Genomic DNA, 16,490 nt, shown 5'->3' with positions numbered 1-16,490 from the left:
TTTGATACTGAGTCTTCTCAGAGTGATGCAGACACCTTTGTAGCAACTTTGGCAATGCCTGTATCTAATAATGTATGGTTGGTTGACTTAGGGGTATCATTCTATATAACATATCACAAAGAGTGGTTCTCAAAGTATGAACAGTATGTTGGTGGAAAGGTGTTCTCGGTAAGTGATTCAACACTTGAAATTGTAGGGAGAGGTAGAGTTAGAATCCAGTTCCCAAATGACAGAATAAATGGAATTAGTGGATTTCTTCATATACCATGTCTTGCTAGAAATATAGTCTCTATTAGTAATTTGAATGATGTTGGAGTTCAAGTAACTTTTGTTTCTAGTGGTTGTAAGATGACTAGAGGGCCTAATGTATTGTCTAAGGGTGAACACATTATGAGTTTGTATAAGTTAGATGCTAAACCTATATGCTGTAATAATGTCTCTATAAAATTTGGAAAAACTACTATGTTAACATGTGATATAAACTCTATGGAAGTTAAACTTCTAGCAGAGAAAATGATGCTTTGGAATTATAGGCTTGGCCATATTTGTGAGAAAGGTTTAAATACCTTGAAGAATAAAAACCTGCTAGATGGGCTGATATACTATAATCTTGAATATGATTTCTACAAACATTGCATATATGGAAAACAAAACCGTGATTCATTTTATTCAAGTTCTCAAAAAATTTCTGGTATATTGGACTATGTCCACTTTGATGTTTTTGGTCCTATGGATGTTACTTCTTTGTCTAAGTCATGGCATTATGTATTGTTTATTGATGATTACTTAAGAAGGGTATTTTTTAAGGTTTTGAAAAGTAAATCTGAAGTGTTTAGTTGATTTAAAGATTTTAAAAATCTTGTTGAAAATCTGACTTGGAGAAGAAGAAAATGTTTAAGAACAGACAATGGTGGTGAGTATTGCAACGCAAATTTTGACAAATATTATGTAGACCATGGAATTAAAAGGTATAAGAATATGCCTTATACTCTACAACAAAATGGAGTTGCTGAAAGGTCGAATCAGTCTTTGATGGAGAAAGCAAGGAGCATGTTAAGTAGTGCTGGTCTGGAATAAAAATTATGGTTTGAGGTGATTGCTACAATGTGTTACTTGTTGGATCATTCTCCTACTTCACCATTGGTTGAAAATTCATATGAAAGCATGGTCAGGTAGAAAGATCTCTTTAAGACATTTTTTACCTTTGGTTGTGAGGCATACACTCACGTGCCTAAAGTAAAAAGGTCAAAATTGGATAACAATGCTGAAAAATTTATCTTCGTTGGCTATGGAATTTGTGTGAAAGGATACAAGCTTTTGAATCTAGTTATTAAGAACATATTGTACAATAGAAATGTTATCTTTCACAAGTTGAAACCTATCTTAGTAGATCTATAGTTAAGAAAGACATAAAATAGAAAAGAAGTAGTCAAAATTCCTCTAACTCCAAAACAAGAAGAACTACAAACAACTTGTGTGCCTAAAAATGAGGAGAGGTCAAGCAGCTCAAAAAGTTCAGAACAAGAACAAGAACCTCTACCTCAATAACTAAAGAGGTCCATAAAGGAGAGAAGACAACCTAATAGGTATGGTTTCTCGATGTTGGATGTAAATTCTTCCTATGCTTTGCTTATTGATACAGATGAGCCTAGGACTATTAAAGAGGCTATCAACATGTTTGATTCAGATTCTTCATTAGAAGCCATGAATGATGAAATGTCATCACTAAAGAAGAATGTGACTTGGGAACTGGTATCCTTTCCTTAAGGTAGGAAGTCTGTGGGCTATAAGTCGGTGTTTAAAAGGAAATATGATCTAGATGATGGTATTGAAAAGTACAAGGTGAGACTGGTTGCTAAGGGGTATTCTCAAAAGGCAGGCATTGATTATGGATAAATCTTCTCTTTTATAGCTAAGCTAACATCCATTAGATTTATTTTGTCAGTTGTAGCAACATGTGATTTTGAAGTTGAGCAAATGGATGTGAAGACAACTTTTCTAAATGGTGATCTTGAAGAAGAAATTCATATGTCCTATCCATAGCACTTTGTGGAGAAAGGTAAAGAACATTTGGTATGTAAACTTGAAAAGTCTCTTTATGGTTTGAAACAATCTCCCAGAATATGGTATCAAAAATTTGATACATATGTTTTATGTTTGGGATTTGTGAGGTCTAAATTTGATCAATGTGTTTATTATAAAGATGAAGGTGATTAGATACTTATTATTGCTCTATATGTAGATGATATGTTGTTTATTGGTAATGATAAGAGTATGATCTCAAGTTTAAAATCTTAGTTGTCTTTGAAGTTTGAAATGAAAGATTTGGGGGCAATGAAATACATTCTATGATTGGAAATCAAAAGTGACAGATCTAGTAGAAATATTTGGCTTAGCCAGAGAAAATATATTACTAATGTTCTTGATGGATTTAATATGTCTGATTGCAAGCAATAAGTTATTCCATATCTAGATGAGATTGATGAGATGAAGAAGGTACCTTCTGCAAGTGTTGTTGGTAGTCTTATGTATGCAATGGTCTGTAACAGACCACAAATTGCCCAAGCAGTGGGAGTACTTAATATATTTATGGAAAATCTAGGTAGATCACATTGGGATGCTGTGAAAAGAGTTTTTCAGATATCTGAGGGAAACTTCAAACTTTGGTTTGTGTTATCATGGTAATCGAGTTGATTCACAAAGAATTCTCAGTACTCATGGGTATGTGTATTTTGATTGGGTAGGGGACATTGATAGGATAAGCTTTGCCAATGGGTATATATTCACATTGAATGGTCATGGTATCAGTTGGATGAGAAAGCTACAAGTAGTAGTCACTTTGTCCACTACAGAGGTGAAGTACATGGCAGGAACTCATACCTATGAAGAGGTTGTTTGGCTTAAGCGGTTGTGTTTGAATGTTAGTTTTAATATTGGTAAAATTATAATCTGTTGTGATAGTCAGAGTGTAATTTGTTTAGCAAAAAATCCTACTTTCCATGCCAGGAGAAAACACTATGATGTGCAATATCACTTTGTTCGATACATGGTGGAAGATGGAAAGTTGAATTTAAAAAAGGTAGAAAATCTAGAAAATGTTGCAGATGCATTGACATAAATGGTTCTTAGTGACGTCTGAAAGTGATTGACAGTCTAATGAATTCCTTGTCAGTTGGGAGTTTCTACGATTTTGTGCCTCGAATTCACTTGAATTTTTAACCTTTGTTCTTGTCAGAGAGAGTCAGGCTGATGATGATCATGTTGATGTAACTTGGCTGATTAGAGAGAGTTATGCTGATGCAATGATCATATTGGTAAGGCTTGGCTGGTCGGAGAGTGTTAGGCCGATGCATGGAGTTAGGTTGATGATGATCATGTTGGTGCGACTTGGCTACTTGGCAGGAGTTGGGTTGATGGAGATCATGTCGGTATGCCTTCACTAATCGGGGTGTACTATGTTGATGCAATGGGTTAGGTCGATGGAGGTCATGTTGGTGTCTTGGCCTGTCAAAGTGTGATATGCTAATGCGAGGGGTCAGGTCAATGGTTTCTTGTCACTAAGTTTGTGGGATTTATGCCGATGAGTGTTTGGAGGCCATGGGTGCTCAAACAAGTCAGAGGTCAAAATTTTGCTTCATGGATAGTTTAAGGAGTTGAGCTTTTGTATTTGAATGTCCAATAACTCATGATCCAGATGAATGTGGGATAATATAATCCTATGGATAGTTGGGCTCCCTGACTGTTGAATAGACCATTAATCCCATGAACATAGAATGGTTGGGCTCGCTGATAGTTGAACAAATGGTTGATCCTATGAACACAATGTGGTCAATGATTGAAAAAAATGTGTTAGTGATAGTGTAGGTTTGTGTGTGGTCATCATTTTGTTGATTGAATGACTATATTGTTTTGTCCTATGAGTTTGATCTAAAAGTATAAGAATGAATACTTGAGAATGAAGAATTAGAAACTTTATTGTAATCTATTGTTTACCATGAATAAAGTGATCTTTCTTTGGTGGTGGTCTTTTCTCCCATAATAGTTTTCCCACATAAATCTAGTGTCTCTTTTTTGTTATATTTGTGTGTTTATTATGCTAATCCATTAGTGCACATCTTGATGATTTATGATTTGAATTTAAAGACACATTTTCTTAATTTCCCTCTGAATGGACGTTAGGAAAGCGATCTCTGCACTGAGGTTTCCTTACACTATGCACAAATTGAGGAATGTTGAACCCAAACCAAGAGCTCTTCATTTTGTCATCCCAACAAAAAACCTGGGACTCTTTTGAACCAAATGTAGAAAGTCTTCTATTCACTATCTCCACTGTAGTTGCGTCAAGTTTTCTTGACAAGGCCTCCCAAGTAATTTTTTCTCCTTGATTTTTTTTTTGTTCCTTTCCTTCCATAATTCCCATATTAGAATTGAAGGAGAGATTGTCCACTAAATTCCAAATAGACTAGATGAAAGTAATCTTGGCCAATTTTTAAAACATGCTAAATATATCATTTAGGAACCCTAAGATCCACCTTAATCTTGTGCATAACCATTGCCAGTGCTCATTTATTAGAAAAGGAAGAATTCAATAGGATATGATCAATTAACACTTTTCTATTCTCACATAACACACAAATTAGAGGACCCTCAAAGCCTAACTTCCTAAACCACCCACCTATTAATATTCTACCCTACAAATCTACCCAAGCATAAAAACCTTCTTTAGGATACACATTTTATCCCAACAAGGTGAATTGAAATTTCAATCTTTTGAAGATTTAGATTCTCTAATATTGATATATAACCATATTTTGAATTATAGCTCCTTGTATTAGCACCTATCGGGATCAATGAATTGGGTCCAACTCTAAATGTTATAGATTTATTTTACAAGATCACCTTTAATTGTAGTATATCTTCCCTCCTAGAAAGGAGATCTTCAAAAAATTTCCATTTCCATCCCAAGGAAGGATCCCCTTCTATAAATTCAATATAATCTCTAATGGAAATTCCCCAAATTCTTTCACATATTTTCTTAATATTACTGACATCATCATTTTATCCAAGGTAGGATAAACTCCCCAAGAGACTAAGGAAAAGAGAGCCCTTAAATCATCCCTCAAATCACAACAACTATTATCTGATGACATTCCAAACCCTTAAGCCTTTTAGTGGGTTATGAATTCTAAAAATTCCTTCCAAGTTCATGCCTTCCAAGTATTTTCCTTTAAGAATTCTGACCCATTTTAGATTTGAGTCCTCATATAATTTCCATACAAGCTTATCCCCTAAAGCCTAATTTATCAAACCAACACCCCCATGGTTTTTTCAGGTTTACAGATCTTATCCTAGGCTACCAAAGCTATTTTGTTATTTTCTACCATACCGTGCCAACAAAAAGATCTCATTTTCTTTACCAAGTTTGAATTGGCACCACTTGAAAGAGATAGACAAGACATTAAATAGATTGGGAGAGTAGAGAGGATTTCTTTAAAATGGTTACTCTTCTTGCCCAAGGTAACCATTTAGTCTTCCAAGATGCCATTGTTTTATCCATTTCTTCACCAATTGGTTCCCAAGCTTTAGTACTCCTCAAAGTCTAAAGGTAAGCCTAAATATGAACAAGGAAGTTTCCCTACCTTAAAACCCAATATATAAAATATCTCTTGCTCCATTGTTAGCTTTAATTTAAAAGAGAAGACTTGTGATTTAAGATGATTTACCTGTTGACCTAATGACCTGATGTTTTAGAATATATTTTTAGGATTTCTTTTAATATAACTACCTCCCTTCTATCAGCTTGTCTAAAGAGCATAGTATCATCTACAAATTGTTGATGGGTTACTGCTTCTACAATATTGGTTACATTAATTCCTTTAAGAAGGCTATCATTTTGAGCTTTATTCCAATCCCTTCCCAATGCTTCTACCAATATTAGGTGAAATAAGATCCCCCTAGTGAAGACCTCTTAACGTTTCAAAAAAACTTGCTAGAGAACACTTTATTAAGACAAAGAATCTTAGATTGGATATGCTATAGAAGGTTAGATTAACCCATTCCTTTGAGAACTTGAAAACATCTAAGCATTTGCATAAAAATCTCCAGTCCACTTTATCATGAGCTTTGTTAATATCCAATTTTATTAACATACTTGATTTTTTACTAGTTTGATTTTATACTTAATATGATTTTATTCATTATTTCTTTATTTTTTAATAATTTCAAAAAATAAATATCTATTATATAATATAACACCAAATATCATATCACCTTAGTGTTAAAATGGCAAGGAATTAACTCATCACATGTTAAATTTTTATAAAAAATATTTAATATAAAAGAAATGACATTTATATTAAATATTTAATGATGAAGTTGTATTTTAAATATGCGCGTTATCCATTTGTGAGACATAAAATCCACATAATATTAGTATTAAATTTGTAGTAGTCATGAATAAAGTTTATGAACCAAGCGAGAGTAGCAAATAGCTTTAAACTATATTTTTACTGGTAGAATCTTCAAATCTATCCTATTCTTAATTTTTTTAAAAATATTTATTACAAATTAGAGTAAATAACATGAATTTATTTGGTTGGTAATGATCCTTTTCTTGTTGTCGTATGAGATGGTTTATGTCCATCACACGGAGCAAAAATTTCCTCCTTTCTTTGAGTCTTCTTGTTTTGGCTCTATTCTATCCTTTTAGATGATGTTTACATTGGTGAAGCATCACATGTTCCTTCTCTATGAGTACTACCATTAATTTGTGTCAATATTTTAAGTGATGTTTACAGTCAATCATTTAAAATTTTGTTATCCATCCATTACTAATATAACTTTGACTTAGATGCCTTTAACCATGTAGTTGCCTTTGAAATTAAGAAAGCATGACTCTATTCTAAAGGTAAAACATATTAAAAATATAGTACAAAATTTGATGTAATGTTTGTAGGAGTGAAACATTGAACTTTTCTCACCCATCTAGTAACAATACTATTTTAACTCAAAATTTAAGGTTATGTTAATTAGGTTGGAAGTGTTGAAAGTTTTCTTACCCATCCAATACTTGTACTGTTTTGAACCAAAATTTTAGATCATGTTTACTCAAGCATTAGAACTTTTCTTACCCATCTAATACCATTTTTTAATCTACCTAATACAAAATTTTAGATAATGTTTACAAGGGTCAAACATTAGGATTTTTGTTACCCATTCATTATTGATAGTACTTTGACTTGAATTTATTTAACCATGGATTTCCCTCAAATAAAAAAAACTCATTACTTTCCTCTAGAGACAAAACCTTTCAAACTAATTTGGAAAATGTAGTCCAAAACGTTAAATAATAGTTATATAGGTAAAACATTAAAACTTTTTTATCTTCCATTATTATAACTACTTTGACTCAAACACATTTAAGCATAAATTTAAAAAAAATCAAGAATAGAACCTAAAACTAACTCAATTTTGATGTAACAAAAACAAGAGGTTAGCTATAGAGACTCATTTCTTAGAGTAAATTAAAAAGATAGTTGATTTTTTATCAATTTAAATTTCTTATTGCTATAGTAAATTTGTTGGAATGGAGGAAAGATCCAATTCCTACACATGAATCGTTTATATACATAAATTTTTGGAAAGAAAATACATGGCAGGAGAGTTTTTCAAATAGGAAAGTCAAATATAAAATCTTTGCCCTATGCATATTTTAAACCTCCATTTTAATTCTCAACAAGGATTACAACACCAAGAAACCACTAGAAATAGACATAGAAAAGCTCTCTCACATAAAACTAAAAAGTAGACTCATACAAAAATTAAACAAATCTTATTCCATAATTTAATTTATATTGTCTTCAACAGAAAAATTTGAAGATAATGCAATTTGAACTAGAAGTAAAGAACAAGAGGTCAAAAATGTGCTTCTATATTTATGTCTTTAATTCTCAATTGAGTTTTGTGCGTGCTTCAGCATGTTGCATTCATGTCTATAGAAAATAGTTAGTTATTACATTTGGTGAAATTATTTTATCCTTTATACTCTAATGAATGTCCACAACATATTCCAAAAAATTGAGTAACATATTTTTAAACAAACTAAATACAACATGTATATATAAAAATATTTAAAGCGTATTCAACTTTTTATCAAATATAATTTAGTTGATTATTCATTTGTTTTTAATAGATTTAAAGAAAAATATCTTTTATATGACAGGATAGGCACGATCATAGAACCTCAATGTTAAAATGGTCACTAATTCATGTAGCACATGTTAAAATTTTAAAATATATATTTAAGATGAAAGAAGTGACATTTACATTAAATATTTAAAGATGGAGTGAAATTTTAAATATGCATGCTATTAAAATCATATAATATTGTAAGATAAAAATTTTAAATATCCATGCTATAAAAATCATATAATATTGTAAGATAAAATTTGTGACATGGTTCAGACCAGCACCAAGTTTAATTAAGTAGTTTTTTAGTCAATTGTTCTGATTTATATTGTAGAGGAGTGATCTGCAAGAATTCACTATTATAAAAGTAATTTTTTTTAAAAAAAAAAAATTATTATTTAGATATTTAATAGCGAGTGTTGGAATTTTCTTTATTCATATATTATAAGTATTATTTTGATCGTATTATATTAAATAATGAATTTTTTTTCAAAATTAAGAATACATAATTTCTCTCTAAAGATTAAATCTATCAAATCACTCAAGAAAAATTTAATACAAAACTTAATATGATATTTACATTGGTGATAATGCACATCTTTCCTTGCCCATCTTGTTTAGTGTTAATCTATCTCAAAATTTTAAGTGGTGTTTAGAGGGGTCAATCATTTGAACCTTTGTTATCCTTTCATTACTAGCATAACTTTGACTCAAATGCTTTTAACAATAGAGTCTCTTTCAAAATTAACAATGTTTGACTTAATGATAAAACCTACTAAACTGCTTTGTAGTGGTGTAGTACAAAATTTGAGGTAACATTTATAGATGTAAACCATTGGAACCTTCCTCATCCATCTAGTACTAGTATTACTTTCAATCAAAATTTTAGGTGATGTTTATAGGAGAAGAAGCATTTAAATTTTTCTTACTCATCTAGTACCAGTATTGCTCCAAATTAAAAAAATTAGTGACATTTAGAATGGTCAAGCGTTGAAAATTTTCATACCCATCTAAAACTATTACTCCTTTAACTCAAATGAAATTAACCATGGAATTTCTTTCAAAATTAGGAACACTTAATTATCTTGTAAACTTAGAATCTATTGAACCATTTTTTAAAATATAGTACAAAACTTTAGGTAATTTTTACATGGGTCAAGCATTGGAAATTTGGTTAGACATACATTGTTGGTATTGCTTCAATTTAATTGCATTTAACCATGAATTTTCCTTCAAAATAAAAAAAACATTTAACTATTTTCTAATTACAAAACCTACTAAACCACTTTATGAAAATGTAGTACACACTTTTAGGTGCTATTTACGAGTGAAGTTATAGAATTTTTTTTCCTTCCATTACTAGTACTACTTTGACTAAAATGCATTTAATCATGAAGTTCCCTTAAAATTGAGAATGGTTATTTTTTGGTAAAGACAATACGTACCAAACTATTTTTAACCATATAGCTTCCTTTGAAATTCAAACAACTAACATTCTTCTCCAAATATAACCTTACTAAACCATTTTAAAAAATACATATTTTTATTTATTTATGATAGTTTACTTTTATCAATTATTTTTTATAAATCTCATTTGGATCCAACTCTTTTCAATACTATTAAGGATTTTATATTATTTTTACCTATACTATTCTCTATTTTAGTCATTCAAATTCACTTTAACAAATATTTAATGGTTGATTAAAAAACGTATAATTGTAATGATCAAGAACCTCACATGTTTGGTTTCTTAAAAACAAAAAAGAAAAAAAAATCCATATTTTGTAGTTGTTAGTGGATAGGGGCAAAATAATTTTCTTATAGGACATTGAATGGTATTTATAGGTGTTTTTGTAGTAGCAACTTCTTACAAGATTTTTTAGAAAATTTGTGTATATTTTTCATTCTCAACAATGTCCTAAATGATTATCAATGTAGGTTGTCTTGCTAATCTTTTGTACATGTTTTGTTTCCACATATAGATTGATGATAACACTAGAACCATGGGTTGATATAGTTAAAAAAAACAAGGAGTTTGCATGTTTCTATGGTTTGAAGTTAGTTTACTTGCCCATGTAAATGATTTTTAATGTAAAGGAGTGTAAGATTTTATAAAAAATGCATAGAAATTTAACAAAAAATAAAATAAATTATATTTATTTGCTATTTAATTTCACTAGCTTACTACTTAATTACTTTATTGATTGCATATGATGTCATTAATTATAATATTCAATTAATTTGCCTATCTAATTATCATGTCCATCTTTTAAGGTATACATTAATAAATAATCTTTTAAAATTTCTTTACCATACTCGCAAATTCACCATGAAGTATTATAATGTAAGTAATCTTTTCATTTTGAAAATCAAAATTTAAAAGATGGTAATATATTTTCAATATAATTTTTTTTATAAATAAGAGAATTATTCTTCCTATCATTATATATTATATGGTAGTTTAGTATCTAAATTTTCGATCAATATAACTTGTAAACAAAAATGTTGAAATAAGCTAAGTTTAAACAAAATCTTTCTATTAATAAATTTAGGTGAGTAGGGTCATTATTAAATAGAGCAATATGTGTGCATTTTAAATAATTTAAATTTTTATATAATATAATATTGTTTCAATATCATAAACATATATCAAATGTCACCGAATTAGATTTTTTTAAAAACCGAAACCTAGACAAATTCAAGAATAAAAGTGTCAAAAATAAACAAATAGTAGTGAATATAATCACAAAAAATTCATTTGACCTAATTTTAATCCTTAAATAAGATTAAACATCCAATCAATTTCAATCTATATATCAAGCTTAAATTTTTAGCTAAATTCACTTCACAAACTAATATAAGTAACATATCTATTATAAAATAAAAATCTATATGAATTAAAACTTCACATGTCAGAACCACTACTACCAGTTTTTAAGTTATTATAATAATAATGAAAATACCTCATACAATAGTTATCAAAGAAATATCCTTCCTCAAATCTTAACGCTTATCATCAAATACTTTTTCATTAATAAATATCACAAAACAAATTATTTTAACAAATCCTATTATCAATATAATTAAATATACTAACATTAAGTATCTTATATTCATCTTTATAATTCAATTAGAAATATAAGAATCAACTCTATACAAATTTATCATATAGATGAAAATGCCACAAATATAACCTTCCAAATAATTTTGATTTAATTAAAAAAAAAAATCAGATGGACGAAATCCCATCTTCATATCATAACGCACCCGAAACAAACATTATTAATTACCATCGACAAATTAGAACATGATGAGAAATATGTGAACCGTAGATCAGAAATATAAAAATTATGACCTCTTAGTAATTAATGTTTGTAGAACACTCGTAAACTCTGCGCATATGCGACGTATGTGTCCCACGTTGAGGCCTGGGGTAGAAATTTATATATATATAGTAAACCACAGACATTGCGCCATACGAACTTGAGCCTTTGCATACAATGATGCCTCCCATTTCGTTTAATATTGCTCTAACCTTTGCCTTGGGCATTGCTATGATGATTGATTTCCCATATACCAGTGGATGTAGATATGATGAAAGAGGCTATCTGCTCGATTTCAAAGGGAGCCTTAACGACACCTTTGGTCGATTAAGCTCATGGCGCGGATACAACTGTTGCCAGTGGCAGGGAATTGTCTGTGACTACCAGACAAACCACGTCATTCAACTTGATCTCAAAAACCCTTATCACAAAGGAAATGATCATGGCTACCGGGTCAACCACATGTTGAACGGGGAGATTCATCCATCTCTGTTTAATCTGCAGCATCTGCGCCACTTAGATTTGAGTTGGAATAACTTCCAGGGCATCACTATACCTCCTCAGTTGGGAAGACTCAAGAGGCTTACTTTTCTTAGCTTGGCTTATACTGGATTTGATGGCGAGATTCCTCTAGAGCTGCGAAATTTGTCAGCCTTGCAGCATCTTGATCTGTCAAACTATAACTCAATCTACGGCTCAGAATATAATTCAGAGTTTGAATCAGAGTATAACTTGAACTGGAGACTGAAGAGTTCAAGGTTTGATGAATGGATAAGAAGTCTGAGGAACTTGGAATACCTGGCGTTGAAGAAAGTGAACCTTGAAAAGGCATCTCGCAGCTGGGGCGACTCCCTCTCCAGTCTCCCCAATCTTAGCCAGATTTACCTGTCTGCGTGTAGTCTTTCAGGAAGTATTCCTTCACTTCTAAACATCACCCGTTTATCCCACCTTCATCTTCGGGATAACTCATTCCCATTCCCACTACCAGCTTGGTTCCGGAATGTCTCGTCCTTGGTTTCACTTGATCTCACTGGCTGTGGTCTCAGTGGTTCCATGCCTTCCGATTTCTTGCAGCACTCTTCTAGTCTGAGCAATCTTCGCCTGCAGGTAAACGATCTAGAGGGAGTGATTCCCCCTTCCATTGCGAACTTTTCAAATCTTCAGACACTTGATCTTAATACCAATTACTTAACAGGGGATATACCCCCATTTGGATGTCCAGTGGGGTGGTCTTCTAGTCTTTCATTGATTGATCTTTCATTTAACCATTTGAAGGGCAGAATACCATACTGTCTTGGCAGGCTTCCATCCCTCCAATATCTCGATCTCCAGGAAAACAAGCTAAATGGTGATATCCCGACCTCTTTGGGTCAGCTCTCTAAATTAAATTGCCTTCAGTTAGATGATAATCAGTTGTCTGGAGCAATACTAAATTCATTTTCAGAGCTCGCTGGATTGGAAGTACTGTCACTTTCTTCCAACAATTTCACGGGAAGTGTTTCTTTTTCTATGTTCCAGAATTTGACTCAACTTCGTGTACTCCTGTTATCTAGAAATCAGCTGACTATTGAAATTCCTTCAAGTTGGGTTCCACAGTTTTCGCATCTGAAGTACCTAGGATTGGGCTCTTGTAATATTGAAGGCAAAATTCCAGCATTTGTTTCAAGTCAATATTCACTTAAGGGTTTGGATCTATCAGAGAATAGAATTAGGGGAGATCTTCCTACTTGGCTGCAGGGTTTTACTAATCTTAAGATGCTTAATCTTTCAAATAACCAACTAGAAGGTTTTCTACCCCCATTCCATTACAATCAGTTTAGCTCTCTGGATTTGCATAATAATAGCTTTCACGGCCCTATTTCAGCTCTTTCTTTTTATGGACCTTTGTTGGATTTGTCACATAACAAGTTTAATGGCTCTATTCCAGCTACAATTTTTCCATTGCTGTATTTGTCCCTGTCAGCAAATAATCTGAGTGGAGGTATTCCGCATTCAATATGTGAACATGGAAAGGATTTGAATATTTTAGATTTGTCCAACAACAGACTGAGTGATGTGATTCCTGCGTGTCTGGGGAGATGTTCATCTCTTATAATTTTAAATTTGGCTAGAAATGATTTGCAAGGTGAGATGCCAGGGGAGCTGGGAAATCTGACTCAACTTCAGACATTAAACCTCAATGGAAACAATTTGCAAGGTCTTATTCCTCCATCTATTGCAAATTGTAAAGATATTCAAGTATTTGACGTAGGAAATAACAGATTTCAAGGGAGCATCCCAGTTTGGCTCCGAAAAATGAGACACTTGAAAATTCTCAGCTTAACAAATAATAAGCTTGAAGGTACTATTCCACCACAGTTGTTTGAGCTGCCAAATCTTCATGTCTTAGATTTATCTCATAACAATATATCAGGAACAGTCCCTAAAAATATAGATAAACTACATGCTATGGTAAATCAATCACAGAGTTTTGAAATGCAACATATGGAGAGATTCTATGGTGTTTGGATAGCCAATACATATATGTCTGTACAAGTATTATTTGTGAATCAAATAACGCTCTGGATCAAAGGAACAGCACGTCCATATGAAAAAATCTGGACATCATTCAAAGTCATGGAGCTCTCACATAACAAGCTCCAGGGTAGCATTCCTCAGAAAATGGGACTTCTCCAGGGTCTAGTTGCTCTCAACATTTCGAACAATAATATCAGTGGTAGAATTCCGGAATCCTTGGCTCAGATGGGTAATCTACAGTCTCTGGATCTCTCGATGAACATGCTGTCAGGGAAGATTCCCCAGGAACTTGTAAGTCTCACCTTCCTTTCTGTCTTGAATCTGTCATACAACATGCTTTCTGGGCTAATACCGCAGGGAAATCAGTTTTCAACGTTTGAAGCTTCTTCATTTCTGGGGAACCCCAAACTTAGGGGGCCTCCCCTCGAAAATAGAACACAGAGCCCCGGTTTTGATAAAAGAAGCAACCAGGAAAGGTCGCCTAGTACGGGAGTTGCAGATGCAGATAAAGTGGATAAATGGTGGGCAGTGTCAGTGGGGTTATGTTACGGAGTGGGATTTGTTTCTGTAATTGCAGTGTTGTGTTTTCACGTAGAATGGAGGTACAGATGTTTTGCATTGCTGGATGCTGTTGTGGCTTATCTTTGTAAGCGCTGAAAAACCTGCCTGCTATCTATGATTGCTTGAAGGTATGCACTAAGTTTGTTATGTGAGTTTATAATGGTGTTTGTTGTAATGTGTTGAGAGTTAAGCCACATATAACTGTGTATTCTACTACGCTAGGGTATTTATACGCTGGAAATAAGAAATGTTGTTATCTATATTCAAGTTTATACTTAAAGTTGTAATATATCAATCTCATCAATGTAATTTGAAATGAAGCCTGCAAGGTAATATATCTTATTTTAACTTGCCATTTCAATGAGTATATTGCTATTCCATTGTACTGTGTCAATGTGTTGGAGAGCCTTATAATACTTGGGTTTTGTATTTTTGTAAAAACAGAAAATGGTAGGCGCTGCCTACCCAATTAGTGAGCATTTGACATTGTTTACTACTCAAAAATATATTGTCAACACTAACAGCCTACAGTTTTGTCTTTTGTGAAATCCTGAAATTCTTTTCCTTTTCCGTTTTCATTTGAGAAAACATTAACTGACAGATTTTCTACTTACCGTCTGGCTATTTTCAGAAGGTTTTCATCAATGGAGATCAAAATGGACGGATGGTTTCATGAAGGCTTAGCCATATATCTCATTAGTGGCTGGGCATTGTGATGAAAATCCCTCTGTCAAATGGGATGAACCCTCTGGCTTTCATAGTTTACTCTAATGCTTTTGAGTTTCTGGCGCTCACTCCATTTGCTTTCTTCCTTGAGAAGTTTGAATTAATGAATTAACTATGAAATGAACTGTAAGCTATGGTTTATAGATGGGAATTGAAATAAAAATTGTTAGGGAAATGCAGAAAACAGCGAGTCAAATTGAATTTGTCTTTGGCTGGTCAGTTTTCATGGTCTGTCTTGCAGGGTGAGTAAGATACTTGATTAGTATTCACTGGTACTGGAGTATAGATACTTATTATTATTGATTGCTATTGGAGCATAAATGTGTTTTTAGTATGAATGGAAATGGTTATTTGTTTGGTTGCAGAGATTCTGGATTGCAAGTTCAAATTAAATCTCAATCACATACATTAAGCAATATATTAAATTTAGAGAATGATAGTCAATTCTGAGTGTTTAATACTTTTAAGTCTAGAAATCAAAGCTTAGTATGTATGATTTAAACTGTGTTTAACACTTCTAAGTCTCGAAAAGCTTAATCTATGTAATTTAATCTGTCCACTGATGGTACTCTGCATTCCTTTTCTGCTTCGACAATGCTAAACTTGAGTTCTACAATTATTTTTGTGATCGCCTGGGATTTGGGATTAGTATTCACAACTTTTTATGTTTGCCCTCGAATTGCCCTCGAACTAAACTTCTTGAAATCTAAAACTTTGAATGCTTACAAGAAAAATTACTCAAAGTTTAAATAAAAATTACACAAAGTTTAATTAGTTTGCTGCTCGAGGATGATGATAGACATAAATTCCAGAAAAAGTTTTTATCCAACTTTTTTGGTTTTAAAATCGAAACACTTTAAAATTCATAATATACTTTTTCATATTTTTAATTGATATTATACATAAAGATTCTATTTTTTTTTAAAAAGTACCACTAATGTAGTGAACAAGTACGTGCCTTTGTTCCTCTTTTTTAATTAATTCTTGTTGTAACGTTAAATTTGATTATAATTTAAGTTTTAAAAAATTATTATAATTATTAAATATATTTTAATGAATTATAAAATTATATAATTATTCTTTTAATTTATTTATATAATTATAATTGTAAAAATAAATTTAGTATATTTAAATAATTATAAATAAATTTGAATTAATTTTAATCTTAATTTTAAT

At 31.8% G+C, this 16,490-nt stretch overlaps 1 protein-coding gene across 1 annotated transcript; it reads left to right on the top strand.

Moving 5' to 3' along the window:
• The first annotated feature begins 11,653 nt into the window (after nt 1-11,653).
• LOC131069265 (receptor-like protein EIX2) lies at nt 11,654-15,605 on the top strand. Its single transcript, XM_059209850.1, has 2 exons — nt 11,654-14,716; nt 15,220-15,605. The coding sequence occupies exon 1, from the start codon at nt 11,688-11,690 to the stop codon at nt 14,682-14,684; it is 2,997 nt and encodes a 998-aa protein (XP_059065833.1). The 5' UTR covers nt 11,654-11,687; the 3' UTR covers nt 14,685-14,716; nt 15,220-15,605.
• The last annotated feature ends 885 nt before the right edge of the window (nt 15,606-16,490 follow it).

Source organism: Cryptomeria japonica, chromosome 8, assembly GCF_030272615.1.
Source record: "Cryptomeria japonica chromosome 8, Sugi_1.0, whole genome shotgun sequence".
Classification (NCBI taxonomy): Eukaryota; Viridiplantae; Streptophyta; class Pinopsida; order Cupressales; family Cupressaceae; genus Cryptomeria; species Cryptomeria japonica.
The sequence above is the reverse complement of the archived record's forward strand: the minus strand, read 5'-3'. Positions and strand labels throughout refer to the sequence as shown.

What these genes read in the sequence shown, in the direction of transcription:
- LOC131069265 (XM_059209850.1), top strand. Translation starts at nt 11,688, where the DNA reads ATGATGCCTCCCATTTCGTTTAATATTGCTCTAACCTTTGCCTTGGGC.